Genomic DNA, 14586 nt, shown 5'->3' with positions numbered 1-14586 from the left:
AGCAAATTAGTGAGGCCTTAAGCAACTTAATAAAACCCTGTCTCAAGAAAAAAAAACAAACAAACAAAAAAAAAAAAACTAGGGGCTGGGAGAATATACCTCAGTGGTAAAGCACCTCTGGGCTAAATTCCCTGTACCCCCCCACCACACACACACACACAAAAAAAAGACTAGATTCTTATTTATCTCACATGGCTTAGGGATAGAAATACACTAATTTTTATAATGATTCTCCAATTTGGTGTTAATGAGAAGCAAGAGGGCCTGTCAAAACAATGGGCCTCATCTCCCAGAGATTCTGATTCATCCATAGAACCTTGAGTATTGAATTTCTAACAAGTTTCCATTCCAGTAGATGCTGATGCCAGTAATTTGAGACCACACTTTGAGAATTGCTAGATTGATTATTTGATGATTTCTGAAGTCTCCTGCTTGTCATAATCCCTCATTCTTTTACAAATACTCGACTAAAGACATCTACTTAGGTAGGTTGCTCTGTATTTTCACACACCGGTGCTGATGCTGTTTCTTTCTGTAACGACTTTGTTTTGGAAACAACTGGTAGAGTGTGTGAGTTCCTCACTGAAGGCTGCCTCCAGAATACCCTTCACAGACTGCTTTGCTTTCTTCCTAAAATCTTTCCCCAAGAGGGCATAGAGGAAGGGATTGAAACAACTATTGGCAGATGCTAGAGCAAGGGCCACATTGTCCCAGGATAATAGAGTTCCTCTCAAGGAAGAACCTGGGTTAATAACCAGTAATAGGACTCCAATAATATGGTATGGGGTCCAGCAGACAAGAAATACAGTCACCACCATCACGGTCACTCGGAAAGTTTTGTTCCGAGACTTTGTCAGTTGGCTCCGTCGCATTCGAAAAACGATGATGCTGTAACAGCACACTATGATAATAAAAGGCAGCAAGAAACCTAACACTAACCTTGTAATGGTTATTATCATCATAGTTTTCTGCACTTGACTGTCACCAGGAAATTGGCTTAAATTATAATCCTGGAAATCTTGTGATTGCTCAAGCTCATATAAGTTATCACTATAAGCCCTGGGGTAGAGGTCTAAATCAGTAGGAAGAAAATTATTAAGGTTATGCAGTACATCAGTTTTGTGATCTTCAGTGAGAAACCCACTGGGGCTTGCAGATGAAATATTAGGAGGCTTAAAATTATTGTAAGATGGATGTTGACTAGATAATCTTGCTGACTCCCCAGGGATCAAATCTCCAGAATGTCTTCCAAGTGTTTGAGATTGGAGGATGGTGGGGGCTGTCCAAGGATAATTGTTTGCTTGGAAAGAGGAAGAATTTAACTTATCATCCATTTTTCCAGGCTGCTGAACAATGGAGTTGGTGAAAGACCCATTTTCTAATTCATCTGGATCATAGGTGTAATCCGAATAATCTGAGCTGGTGAAATCAAAATTGTATATACACATTTTATAATCATCTACGGTGACTGTTTCCCGGTGCACGAACACAGGAATACACATTGCAAAAGACATCATCCAAATACATCCACAAATAGCGAAGGCTGTCCTCACTCTGCGATGATTCTGACACCAGATTGGCCTGAGTACCATCAGACATCGGTCCACGCTAATGGCAGTAAGCAGGAAGACACTGGCAAACATGTTGAGGATGATGATGGAGGGGATAAGCTTGCACAGGAACCTGCCATAGGGCCAGTATCCATGGAGAGCTAAATGAGCCAGGGAGAAGGGCAAAGAGAGGCAGCAAAGAAAATCTGCCAGGGTGAGATGGAGAAACCAAACTGTGTTCACTGTCCGCTGCATCTTTAGGCCAGCCACCCACAACACCAGCCCATTGCCTGGCAATCCTAATAAAAAAGTGAGGCCAAGAATGACCATGGAGAGAATTATTTGGGGTTCATACAAAGGCTGGGAGAGTGGGTCAGTTGAGTTGGTCTCAGCAGAGAATGACTCCATTGCTAAACTTCTGCAAAAAGATGAAAGAAACGTTATAACTAACAGTATCTTTGTAAAATGTGTATTCTTAAAATCCTAACCTGCCTACATAATGATGTGGCACCGTAAAGCCAGAAGGCCCTCACATGTTTTTGCTTATATTCCTTGATGTTTTAGGCATCTCTGTATCACTGTGACCAAAAGACCCTACAAAGAACAACTTAGGGAGAAGTTTGTTTTGGCTTATGGTTTCAGAGGTGAGACAAAATTTCATGGCAGAGGAAAGCAGCTCAGGACATGGCAATCAGGAAGGAGAGGAGAGGGGATGAGGGGGGAGGGGAGGAAAGACACTACTCCATTCACCAGAGTCAAAATATAAATTCCAAGGCATGCCCTCAGAAACCTACTTCCGCCAACCACACCTTATCTGCCTGAATCCAGTTAATCCAGAAAAGTGAATTAATCCACTGATTTGGTCACAACTCTCATAACCTAATCATTTCACCTCTGAACATTCTTGCATTGTCTCACACATGAGCTGTTGGAGGACACCACATATCCAAACCATAATAGTTGACTTCGTACTAAACTACACAAAAACATTTTCTGACAGTTTAAAATCTGCTGGATAGATTTGAATGTGTATCAAAATATCAACTTCACTTAGAAGTCCATATCAGTGCAAATTTATTTTTTATTTATTTATTTATTTTTTGAGAGAGAATTTTTAATATTTATTTTTTTAACCTTTTAAAATTCTTATTGTTATGAATATTTTTTTTTAAATTTTAACTTTCATTTTTTTATTATCATTATTATCTTTTAAAAAAATTTCTTTCTTCCCCTATTTTCTATTTTTTTTTGTCTTTTCATCTCTTTACAATTTTCTTATTCCCTCTTTCTTGAGTTCTACTTGCCTACCCTCATTCTCTTTAGTGACTTCTTCCCTTCCCTTCTAATATCTTTCCTCCCAAGCATCAAATAAATCTATAAGAGTCAACAGTAACTCAGCAATCAAACAGAACAAGAAGTAATATGAGCAATATAAAAAAGCAAGGAAGAAAGGGAGTACAAACAATGAAGGACAGCCTAAATATCCAGGAGGACCTAGAGTCACCAGAAAAATGGTCATATAAAGAATTCAAGGAACACCTTAGACAGATGGAATGGAACCTTAAAGAGGATACGAGACAGCAAATTCAAACAGTGAAAGAACACATTGAAAATGAGCTACATAAACAGATAAAAGAAGAAGTAAAGCATCTTTACCAGGAGATAGAAATTATTTAAAAAAATCAAACAATAATTTTAGAAATGAAGGAAACGATAAATCAAATAAGAAATTCAATTGAGAGTATTACTAACAGAGTGGAGCAAGTAGAAGCCAGAACGTCAGATAATGAAGACAAAATATATCATCTTGAAAAGAGTCTAGCCAACTCAGAAAGGCTGGTAGAAAATCACGAGAAAAACATCCAAGAGATATGGGATAACATTAAAAAACCAAACATACGAGTCATTGGGATAGAGGAAGGAACAGAGAATCGAACCAAGGGAATGAATAACCTTCTGAATGAAATAATAACAGAAAACTTTCCAGAAATAAAAAAGGAAACAGATATACAAATTGTAGATGCATACAGAACTCCGAGCACACAAAATCATAGTAGACCAACGCCAAGACACATTGTTATGAAGATAGCCAATATACAGAACAAAGAGAAAATATTAAAAGCTACAAGAGAAAGGAGGCAGATTACATTCAGGGGTAAACCAATAAGGTTAACAACGGATTTTTCATCACAGACGCTGAAAGCGAGAAGATCCTGGAATAACATATTTCAAACACTGAAAGACAATGGATGCCAACCAAGAATTCTGTCCAGCAAAATTAAGCTTCAGGTATGATAACGAAATAAAAATCTTTCATGATAAACAAAAGCTAAAAGAATTTGCAGCCAGAAAACCAGCATTGCAAAGCATATTGAGCAAAACACTACACGAGGAAGAAATGAAAAAACAACAACCAAAAACAACAGTGGGAAGAGCCTCGGTAATGACAGAGGGAAGCGGGGAAAGCTAATCATGGAGAAACAAACTAAATTAAAAAAAAAAAGAGATAAATAATCAAACATGGCTGGCAGTACAAACCATATATCAATAGTAACTCTAAATGTTAATGGCTTAAACTCACCAATAAAGTGACATAGGCTGGTAACATGGATTAAAAAAACAAATCCAACAATATGTTGCCTCCAGGAGACACATCTGATCAGAAAAGACATACACAGGCTGAAGATGAAAGGGTGGGAAAAAATATATCATGCACACGGTCCTCGGAAGCAAGCAAGGGTGGCCATCCTCATATCAAATAAAATCAACTTCAAGACTAAGTTAATCCAAAGGGATAAGGAAGGACATTATATACTGTTAAAAGGAACCATTCACCAACAAGACATAACAATTATCAATATTTATGCACCAAATAATGGTGCTGCAACGTTCATAAAACAAATTCTCCTCAAGTTCAAGAACCAAATAGACCACAACACAATAATTATGGGTGACTTCAACACACCTCTCCACCATTGGACAAATCCTCCAAACAAAAGTTGAATAAAGAGACTATAGAGCTCAATATCACAATCAATGACCTAGACTTAACTGACATATATAGAATATATCAACCATCATCAAGTGGATATAGTTTTTTCTCAGCAGCACATGGATCCTTCTCAAAAATAGACCATATATTATGCCATAGGGCAACACTCAGTAAATATAAAGGGGTGGAGATAATACCATGTATTTTATCTGATCATAATGGAATGAAACTGGAAATCAATGATAAAAGAAGGAAGGAAAAATCCTACATCACATGGAAAATGAACAATATGTTACTGAATGATCAATGGGTTATAGAAGACATAAAGGAGGAAATCAAAAAATTCTTAGAGATAAATGAAAATACAGATACAACATATAGGAATCTATGGGACACAATGAAAGCAGTTTTAAGAGGGAAATTCATCGCCTGGAGGTCATTCCTCAAAAAAAGGAAAAACCAACAAATAAATGAGCTCACACTTCATCTCAAAGCCCTAGAAAAGGAAGAGCAAAACAACAGCAAATGTAGCAGAAGGCAAGAAATAATTAAAATCAGAGCAGAAGTCAACAAAATTGAAACAAAAGAAACTATTGAAAAAATTAACAAAACTAAAAGTTGGTTCTTTGAAAAAATAAATAAGATCGACAGACCCTTAGCCAGGCTAACGAAGAGAAGAAGAGAGAGAACTCAAATTACTAACATACGGGATGAAAAAGGCAATATCACAACAGAAGCTACAGAAATACAGAAGACAATTAGAAATTATTTTGAAAATCTATATTCCAATAAAATAGAAGAGAATGAAGACATCGATAAATTTCTTAAATCCTATGATTTGCCCAGACTGAGTCAGGAGGATACACACAGTTTGAACAGACCAATATCAATGGATGAGATTGAAGAAGCAATCAAAAGACTACCAACCAAAAAAGTTCAGGACCGGATGGGTATACAGCAGAATTTTACAAAACCTTCAAAGAAGAATTAATACCAATACTTTTCAAGTTATTTCAGGAAATAGAAAAAGAGGGAGCTCTTTCAAATTCATTCTATGAGGCCAACATAACCCTGATCCCAAAACCAGACAAAGATACTTCAAAGAAAGAAAACTACAGACCAATATCTCTGATGAACCTAGATGCAAAAATCCTCAATAAAATTCTGGCGAATAGGATACAAAGGCACATCAAAAAAATTGTGCACCATGATCAAGTAGGATTCATCCCTGGGATGCAAGGCTGGTTCAATATAAGGAAATCAATAAATGTTATTCACCACATAAATAGACTTAAAGATAAGAACCATATGATCATCTCGATAGACGCAGAAAAAGCATTCAACAAAGTACAGCATCCCTTTATGTTCAAAACATTAGAAAAACTAGGGATAACAGGAACTTTCCTTGACATTGTAAAAGCTATCTATGCTAAGCCTCAGGCTAGCATCATTCTGAATGGAGAAAAATTGAAGGCATTCCCTCTAAAATCAGGAACAAGACAGGGATGCCCCCTATCACCACTTCTATTCAATATAGTTCTCGAAACACTGGCCAGAGCAATTAGACAGACGAAAGAAATTAAAGGCATAAAAATAGGAAAAGAAGAAATTAAATTATCACTGTTTGCGGATGACATGATTCTATACCTAGAAGACCCAAAAGGGTCTACAAAGAAACTGCTAGAGTTAATAAATGAATTCAGCAAAGTGGCAGGATATAAAATCAACATGCATAAATCAAAGGCATTTCTGTATATCAGCGACAAAACTTCTGAATCGGAAATGAGGAAAAACACCCCATTCACAATATCCTCAAAAAAAATAAAATACTTGGGAATCAACCTAACAAAAGAGGTGAAAGACCTATACAATGAAAACTACAGAACCCTAAAGAGAGAAATAGAAGAAGATCTTAGAAGATGGAAAAACATACCCTGTTCATGGATAGGCAGAAGTAACATCATCAAAATGGTGATATTACCAAAAGTTCTCTATAGATTTAATGCAATGCCAATCAAAATCCCAACGGCATTTCTTGTAGAAATAGAGAAAGCAATCATGAAATTCATATGGAAAAATAAAAGACCCAGAATAGCAAAAGCAATTCTAAGCAGGAAGTGTGAATCAGGCGGTATAGCGATACCAGATTTCAAACTATATTACAGAGCAATTGTAACAAAAACAGCATGGTACTGGTACCAAAACAGGCGGGTGGACCAATGGTACAGAATAGAGGACACAGAGACTAATCCACAAAGCTACAATTATCTTATATTTGATAAAGGAGCTAAAAGCATGCAATGGAGGAAGGATAGCATCTTCAACAAATGGTGCTGGGAAAATTGGAAATCCATATGCAACAAAATGAAACTGAATCCCTTTCTCTCGCCATGCACAAAAGTTAACTCAAAGTGGATCAAGGAATTAGATATCAAATCAGAGACTCTGCACCTGATAGAAGAAAAAGTTGGCTCTGATCTACATATTGTGGGGTCAGGCTCCAAATTCCTTAATAGGACACCCATAGCACAAGAGTTAAAAACAAGAATCAACAAATGGGACTTACTTAAACTAAAAAGTTTTTTCTCAGCAAGAGAAACAATAAGAGAGGTAAATAGGGAGCCTACATCATGGGAACAAATTTTTACTCCTCACACTTCAGATAGAGCTCTAATATCCAGAGTATACAAAGAACTCAAAAAATTAGACAATAATATAACAAATAACCCAATCAATAAATGGGCCAAGGACCTGAACAGACACTTCTCAGAGGAGGACATCCAATCAATCAACAAGTACATGAAAAAATGCTCACCATCTTTAACAGTCAGAGAAATGCAAATCAAAACCACCCTAAGATACCATCTCACTCCAGTAAGATTGGCAGCCATTAAGAAGTCAAACAACAACAAGTGCTGGCGAGGATGTGGGGAAAAGGGTACTCTGGTACATTGCTGGTGGGACTGCAAACTGGTGCTGCCAATTTGGAAAGCAGTATGGAGATTCCTGGGAAAGCTGGGAATGGAACCACCATTTGACCCAGCCATTGCCCTTCTAGGTCTATTCCCTGAAGACCTTAAAGGAGCATACTACAGAGATACTGCCACATCGATGTTCATAGAAGCACAATTCACAATTGCTAGACTGTGGAACCAACCCAGATGCCCTTCAATAGATGAATGGATAAAAAAAATGTGGCATTTATACACCATGGAGTATTACGCAGCGCTAAAAAAGGACAAAATCATAGAATTTGCAGGGAAATGGATGGCATTAGAGCAGATTATGCTTAGTGAAGTTAGCCAATCCCTAAAAAACAAATGCCAAATGTCTTCTTTGATATAATGAGAGCAACTAAGAACAGAGCAGGGAGGAAGAACAGGAAGAAAGGATTAACATTAATCAGAGACATGAGGTGGGAGGGAAAGGGAGAGAAAAGGGAAATTGCATGGAAATGGAGGGAGACCCTCAATGCTATACAAAATTACATATAAGAAGTTGTGAGGGAAAGGGGAAAATAAACAAGGAGGGAAATGAATTACAGTAGATGGGGTAGAGAGAGAAGATGGGAGGGGAGGGAGGATAGTAGAGGATAGGAAAGGTAGCAGAATACAACAGTTACTAATAGGGCATTAGGTAAAAATGTGGATGTGTAACCGATGTGATTCTGCTATCTGTATTTGGGGTAAAAATGGAAGTTCATAATCCACTTGAATCTATTATATGTAATATGAGATGTCAAGAGCTTTGTAATATTTCGAACAACCAATAAAAATTGCCTCACATGTGAGGAACTGAGTTCAATCCTCAGCAGCACATTAAAAAATTAATAAACAAAATAAAGGTATTGTGTCCATTTACAACATATATATATATATATATATATATGTATATACATATATATATATATATATATATATATATATTTTTTTTTTTTTTTTTAAACAAACAAGTAAGCTAAATGAGTAAACAAAAACTTCTGGAACTTGTGGTCCCCAACCTGTGTTAATGAAAAGGCTTTTGGAAGCTTCACAATCTAAAGTGATATGAAAAATTTTAAATTTATTTATTTTAATTTCTCTGATGGCAGAAGTTGGATCCATTTCCTTAAGCAGACTTTTAAAGGACTCAACTATCACAAAAAGAGGGAGTCGCCACTTGGTTTTGTCTTTCAGATGCAACTTCTTCTTCTTTTACTATCAGATTTCTCAAGAGTTATTGATGCTCTTTGCATTGACTGCTTTCATCATTTCTTTCTTGTGTTTTAGAGTAAAATTTGGGGAAAATAGCTTTATTATTACAAAAGCAGAAAAGAGGCATGAAGAGAGTTGGAAACAGACAAGTAAAAACAAGAAAATGAGCTGGCACGGTAGCTCATGCCTGTAATCCTAGTGGCTTGGGAGGTTGAGGCAGGAGGATCTTGAGTTCAAAGCCACGCCTTAGTAACTTGGTGAGACCCAAGCACCTCAGTGAGATCCTGTCTCTAAATAAAATACAAATAAGAACTGGGGATGTGGCTCAGTGCCCCTGGCTTCAATCTCTGGTACCAAAAAAAAAAAAAAAAAAAAAAAAAGAAAGAAAGAAAAAAATGAAAATGTCATATCCACCAGTCAGTGATTACTATATCTTAATTTATATCCTTTGGATCTTTTTTTTCATATATGTGTGTATACATATGTATATGCATTTTTTTTTGTTAAACAAAGTTTAACAAAATTAGATCATACCATGAATATTTTTTTAAAATTTGAATTGTAAAACACACAACAAAATTTTTTAATTTTTATTTATTTATTTTTTAGTTGTAGATGGACACAATATCTTTACTATTTATTTATTTATTTATTTATTTTTATGTGGCGCTGAGGATCAAACACAGGGCCTCATGAGTGCGAGAGAAACTCTCTACCACTGAGTCATAAACCCAGCCCACAACATAAAATTTACCATCTTAGTCTTTCCTTCCTTCCTTTCTCTCTCTCTCTCTTTTTTTTCTTTCTCATATTGGAGACTAAATCCAGGGCCTTGTACATCCCCAGCTTTTTGATTTTTTTTTTAGTTATAGTTGGACACAATATCTTTATTTTATTTATTTATTTTTTTGTGGTGCTGAAGATCGAACCCAGGGCCTTGCATATGCTAGGCAAGCGCTCCACTGCTGAGCTACAACCCCAGCCCCATCTCCAGCTTTTAAAAATTTTATTTGAGACAGGATTTCACTAAGTTGCCAAACTTGTGTTCCTCCTGCCTCAGCCTCCTGAGTAGCTGCCATCATAGGTGTGTACCATTGCACTCTGCCTGAACCATTATTAGTAGTTCAACAGTATTTACTGCATTCACATTGTTGCAAAACTAATGACCAGAACTTTTTCATATTGCAAACCGGAAACTGTACCCATGAAGCAATTCCCAGTTTCCTCCTCTCCACTGCCCTCTCGCAACCAACATTCTTTCAATTTTTACAAATTTGACCACTTTACATACTTCATAGTCTTTTTCTTTTTGTGTCTGGCTTTTTCTTTTTTCATTGAGCATACTGCCTTTCATTTTGTGGAATGTGTCATTATTCCTTTCCTTTTTAAGGCTAATATTCCAATGCAAAAATGAGAGTTTATTTATGAAATTATCTGTCAGTGGACTTCAGATTCCTTTGAACTTTAGACTGTTGTGAATAATGCAGCTATAAATAGGGGTGTGAATACATATTGTTTAATAAACTTGTTTCTGTTTTCAGTTACCAGTCTTCACATTACACGGTATGATTGTACTTTAAGGAATATCTAGTCTTTGTCCAATTATTTGTCAACAGCCCTCAAAATATCTTTTATAATTGATTTATATGGAAGCTGGGGTTTTGGTTCAGTGGTAGAGTGCTTGCCTACCATGTGCAAGGCCCTGGGTTCGATCCTCAGCACCATATAAAAAATAAATAAAATAAAGGTCTTGTGTCCAACTACAACTAAAAAAAAAAAAAAGATTTATCACTGACAATATCCAATCTAGAATCATACTTTACTATGGGGTGTTATATATCTTAAGTTTCTTAATTTAGCATAGTTTCTCTTTTCCAAGATGTTGGCTCTTTTGGGGGTGCATTGTTCTGACCACTTCCTTCTTAACCTTTTTAATTTACATACTGCCCCCATTACTTCTAGAGAACAAATCCAAACCTCTGTTTGTCTTCATCCTCCACAAGGTAAAATTTGTCATTCGGTATGCTAAGTCCTTAATAGTGTTCTCTTGGCCTCTGTGACACTATTCTCTCCTGGTTCTGAACATTCCTGTAAGTGTACACTACTTTCCCAAAGGATTCATTCTTCCAAATTAATGCAGTTTTCTTATTTCTTGGCTAATGCTGTTTACTTCTATCTGGAATTATGTCTTTCATTTAGCCTCTTCTTTCCTCCATCCTTAATCTCTGCCTATTGAAATATTACGTATTCCTCAAGGTCAAGCTCGAATATTATATCTTCCTTGAAATAATTTCTTATAATGCCATTTAGAAATTAATTCTTCAGCTATTGATTGTGTGCATTGAATCCTTTTTCATATTCTCTATGCAATGGCACATTTTTATCTTGTGTTATAATTATCAATTAAGATCATGGCTGTCTTATCTATCATTCTGGCCTTACATTTCATGATGGTAAAAATAGTCTTCTGCATAAATAATTGTTCCACAGAATTTAACTCAGTACCTTATATGACATAAAGACTAAATATAACTTCAACCGATGAGTGCTCACCTAGGGTTGACTTTGTTTTTTGGTACTGGGGCTTGAACTCAGGGATGCTTAACCACTGAGCAACATGTCTAGCCCTTTTTTATTTTGAGACAGGGTCTAAGTTGCTTAGGGCCTTGTTAAGTTGTTGAGGCTGGCTTTGAATTCATGATCTTCCTGCCTCAGCCTTCTGGAATTACAGATATGCCTGGTTAGCTTTTTCTTTATCATTAATTAAATTCAACATTGTAATTCTTATCCATTTAATACTTACCATGGCTACTTTCTTAATTCCTATGCTGTTGCTTCTAACTTCCTTTTTAAGTTCCTAATTCTTACTGGATACAATAACACTCTACATTTCTTTTTATAGAGGCCCAAAATTTTTTCGTGACTTGAAAGTAGTTCTGCTGAGTTAAACAAACATTTTTAAAGGGATATATAGGATTAGCAGAAGTGAAAATAACAAGTCAACAAAATACAAAAAAAGAAATGATTCCCATTCTCCTTTCTGTGGCCTTTTCTGCTCAAATATTCAAGTCCTATCATGAGCTCTTCCCTCCCTCTTGTGAATGGCAGCTACCTTGATCTATTGCACCATTTATGCAGAGATTCGTACAGACTTATGCATAGATCCATAAGACAATGAAAGAAGGATAAAGTCATAGATTGCTAGGACTGAAAGAAAACTGAATAGTCATCTCTAGTTCTCTCTACTTTTGTAAATTTTGATACTGAAACTCAGTAGATTAGGTCACTTTTACACAATCACAACTCAGGAGGTTCTCAGATGCTAAGTCCACTGAGTGTCAGGCCAATTTCTTTTTACTGCAAAGCATCACATAAGTAAAAAACATACGGTATTTCTAGTAAAGGGCACTGCACAAACTGAAATAATAAGAGTTGAAAAGAGCAAAATTCCAATATGAGGGAAGTTATCTGTATGAGCCATATTATCACATATTATCTGTCATGAAATGAAAGTATATATGAGACAAGCCTTAAAAGTCCTTCAGAGCAAGATTATGTTTTACATTTCTTTAAGCTTTAGCTAAAAAATACCACTATATTTAAGATTAGTAAAGAAATTTTTCCTTAGATAGTAGTCAATAGTACTACAATAGATAGGGTCAATAGTAATTAAAAGGATAAAATTCTGAAACTAAAATTCATCTATGATAAGGAAAGGAAAACTATTTTATCCCAGAATCAAATAGTAATGATACAATGACAGAGCCAGTAGCAATAAGAAATGGGAAGAATAGAAGAAAAAAATAGGGAAATAGAATGAGAATTTCTGAGTGTGTATAAGTGTGTATAATCAATAATTAAAAAAAAAAAACAACAACAAACAAACCCAAAACTAATGGGGAAAGCTGGAATCAAAGAGTAGGAGGTGAAACAGACACTCTAAGCGGGAAAAATGAGTCAGGCACAGTGGTGCATGCCTGTAGTTCCAGCGACTTGGGAGGCTGAGGCAGGAGGATTGCAAATTCAAAGCCAGCGCCAGCAACTTAGTGGGACCCTAGTGAGACCCTGTCACAAAAGAATAAATAAACCGGGTGTGGTGGTGCACACCTGCAATCCCAATGGCTCAGGAGGCTGAGGCAGGAGGACTGCAAGTTCAAAGCCAGCCTCAGTAAAAGCGAGGTGCTAAGCAACTCAGTGAGACCCTGTCTCTAAATAAAATACAAAATAGAGCTGGGGATGTGGCTCAGTGGTTGAGTGTCCCTGAGTTCAATCCCCAGTACCCAAAAATAAAGAATAAAAATAATAAAAAATAAAAAGGACTGGGAATATGACTCTGTAGTTAAGAACCCCTGGTTTCAATCACTGGTTACTGCTCCCCCCGCCCCAAAAAATTGGAGGGGATGGCACAAAAATTCACTATTATTTCCAGAATAAAGATGTTAAAAGCAGAGACAATTAGAATGTGAAATATTTAGAAAAATAAAATCAGACAAACGATAAGACAAGAGAAATAAAAGGTGGGGAAGGAATAGAGGAAAGTAGATGATAACCCTTATCTGCAATGAGCAAAGCAGGCTAAGCACAAGGCATCAGATCAATTTAGGTATTCTTACCAAATAACCAAGACTGTAGCTAAAGTCTTCAGCACCAATCTGTAGGTCCCCAGAAGTCTAACTGACCTCCACACTTAGCCACAATGAAGTCATGCAACTTATTGAGTTCTCTCTCTTTTCCTTCTTTCTGTTTCCGATAGCAAAGTCAGCCTCATGATCTAGACCACTGTCTTGAGCTCAACAGGAAGAGTTTCTAAGTGAGTCATTTTAAAGTGGCTCAGATAAGAAAAGAAGAACAAAGTGGGAGAGTTCTAGTAAAATGTTTTTTTTGCAGGACACAGAGTACAATTAGGGAAAGAGAACTTTTTTTTTTTTTAAAGAGAGAGAGAGAGAGAGAGAGAGAGAGAGAATTTTAAGATTTATTTTTTAGTTATCGGCGGACACAACATCTTTGTTTGTATGTGGTGCTGAGGATCGAACCCCGGCTGCATGCATGCCAGGCGAGCGCGCTACCACTTGAGCCACATCCCCAGCCCAAAAGAGAACTTTTGTACATAAACTTCCCATTTTTATGACTTTTGCTTTTGTTTTGCTTTGTGAATGCAAAAAACTGACCCTATTGAGATGGGAGGATTAGAATGAGGGTGGTTATAGAGAAATAACCTGCATAAATGCTTTTAATTCATCTCATAACATCTCTTTGAGGTTTAGTATGTGTAAAAAGAAAAAAAAAAACATGCCAGGAATAGGGCGGTGGCTCAGTGTGAGAGCGCTTGCCTAGCATGTGTGGGGCACTGGGTTCAATTCTCAGAACCATAAATAAACAAACAAACAAATAAATAAATAAAGGTCCTTTGATAACTTAAATAAATAAATAAATAAATAAATATGCCATGCCAAAATCATGATAAATTAAACATTCTAGTTCATAGAAATTTACAATCAAGAGGGAATATGTATTCACATATGTACACACAGACTGTAGTATAACTCATACTTTGTGTAGTAATAGAAATAAAAATAGTACTAAAGTAATAGAACATAATAGGCAGGGGACAATATGGGAAAGTCTTAAGGCAGATATAAGATGTGAGCAAGTCCTTAAATAACTATAGAACTTCTAGAGGCAGAATAAGGTGAAAAGGTGAAAGCATATGTGAATCACAGCCAAAGGCAGGTAGGTGGGAGAGTGCAGCCAATGGTGGAATATGGTAAAAGTTGAGGTTATGATTCATCAGGAAGGAGTGCAAAAGACTGAAGGTGACTCCTGTTTAAAGTACACACAGTAAGGAATTCTT

The 14586-nt window shown here is 36.4% G+C and overlaps 1 protein-coding gene across 1 annotated transcript; it reads right to left on the bottom strand.

Moving 5' to 3' along the window:
* Positions 1–89: 89 nt before the first annotated feature.
* Positions 90–13415, bottom strand: C3ar1 (complement C3a receptor 1). The gene is made up of 2 exons (XM_076852622.1): positions 13349–13415; positions 90–1968 (listed from the first exon to the last, which is right to left on the bottom strand). The coding sequence occupies exon 2, from the start codon at positions 1956–1958 to the stop codon at positions 504–506; it is 1455 nt and encodes a 484-aa protein (XP_076708737.1). The 5' UTR covers positions 1959–1968; positions 13349–13415; the 3' UTR covers positions 90–503.
* Between the last annotated feature and the right edge of the window lie 1171 nt (positions 13416–14586).

This window comes from Callospermophilus lateralis, chromosome 4 (assembly GCF_048772815.1).
Source record: "Callospermophilus lateralis isolate mCalLat2 chromosome 4, mCalLat2.hap1, whole genome shotgun sequence".
NCBI classification, from domain to species: domain Eukaryota; kingdom Metazoa; phylum Chordata; class Mammalia; order Rodentia; family Sciuridae; genus Callospermophilus; species Callospermophilus lateralis.
The sequence above is the reverse complement of the archived record's forward strand: the minus strand, read 5'-3'. Positions and strand labels throughout refer to the sequence as shown.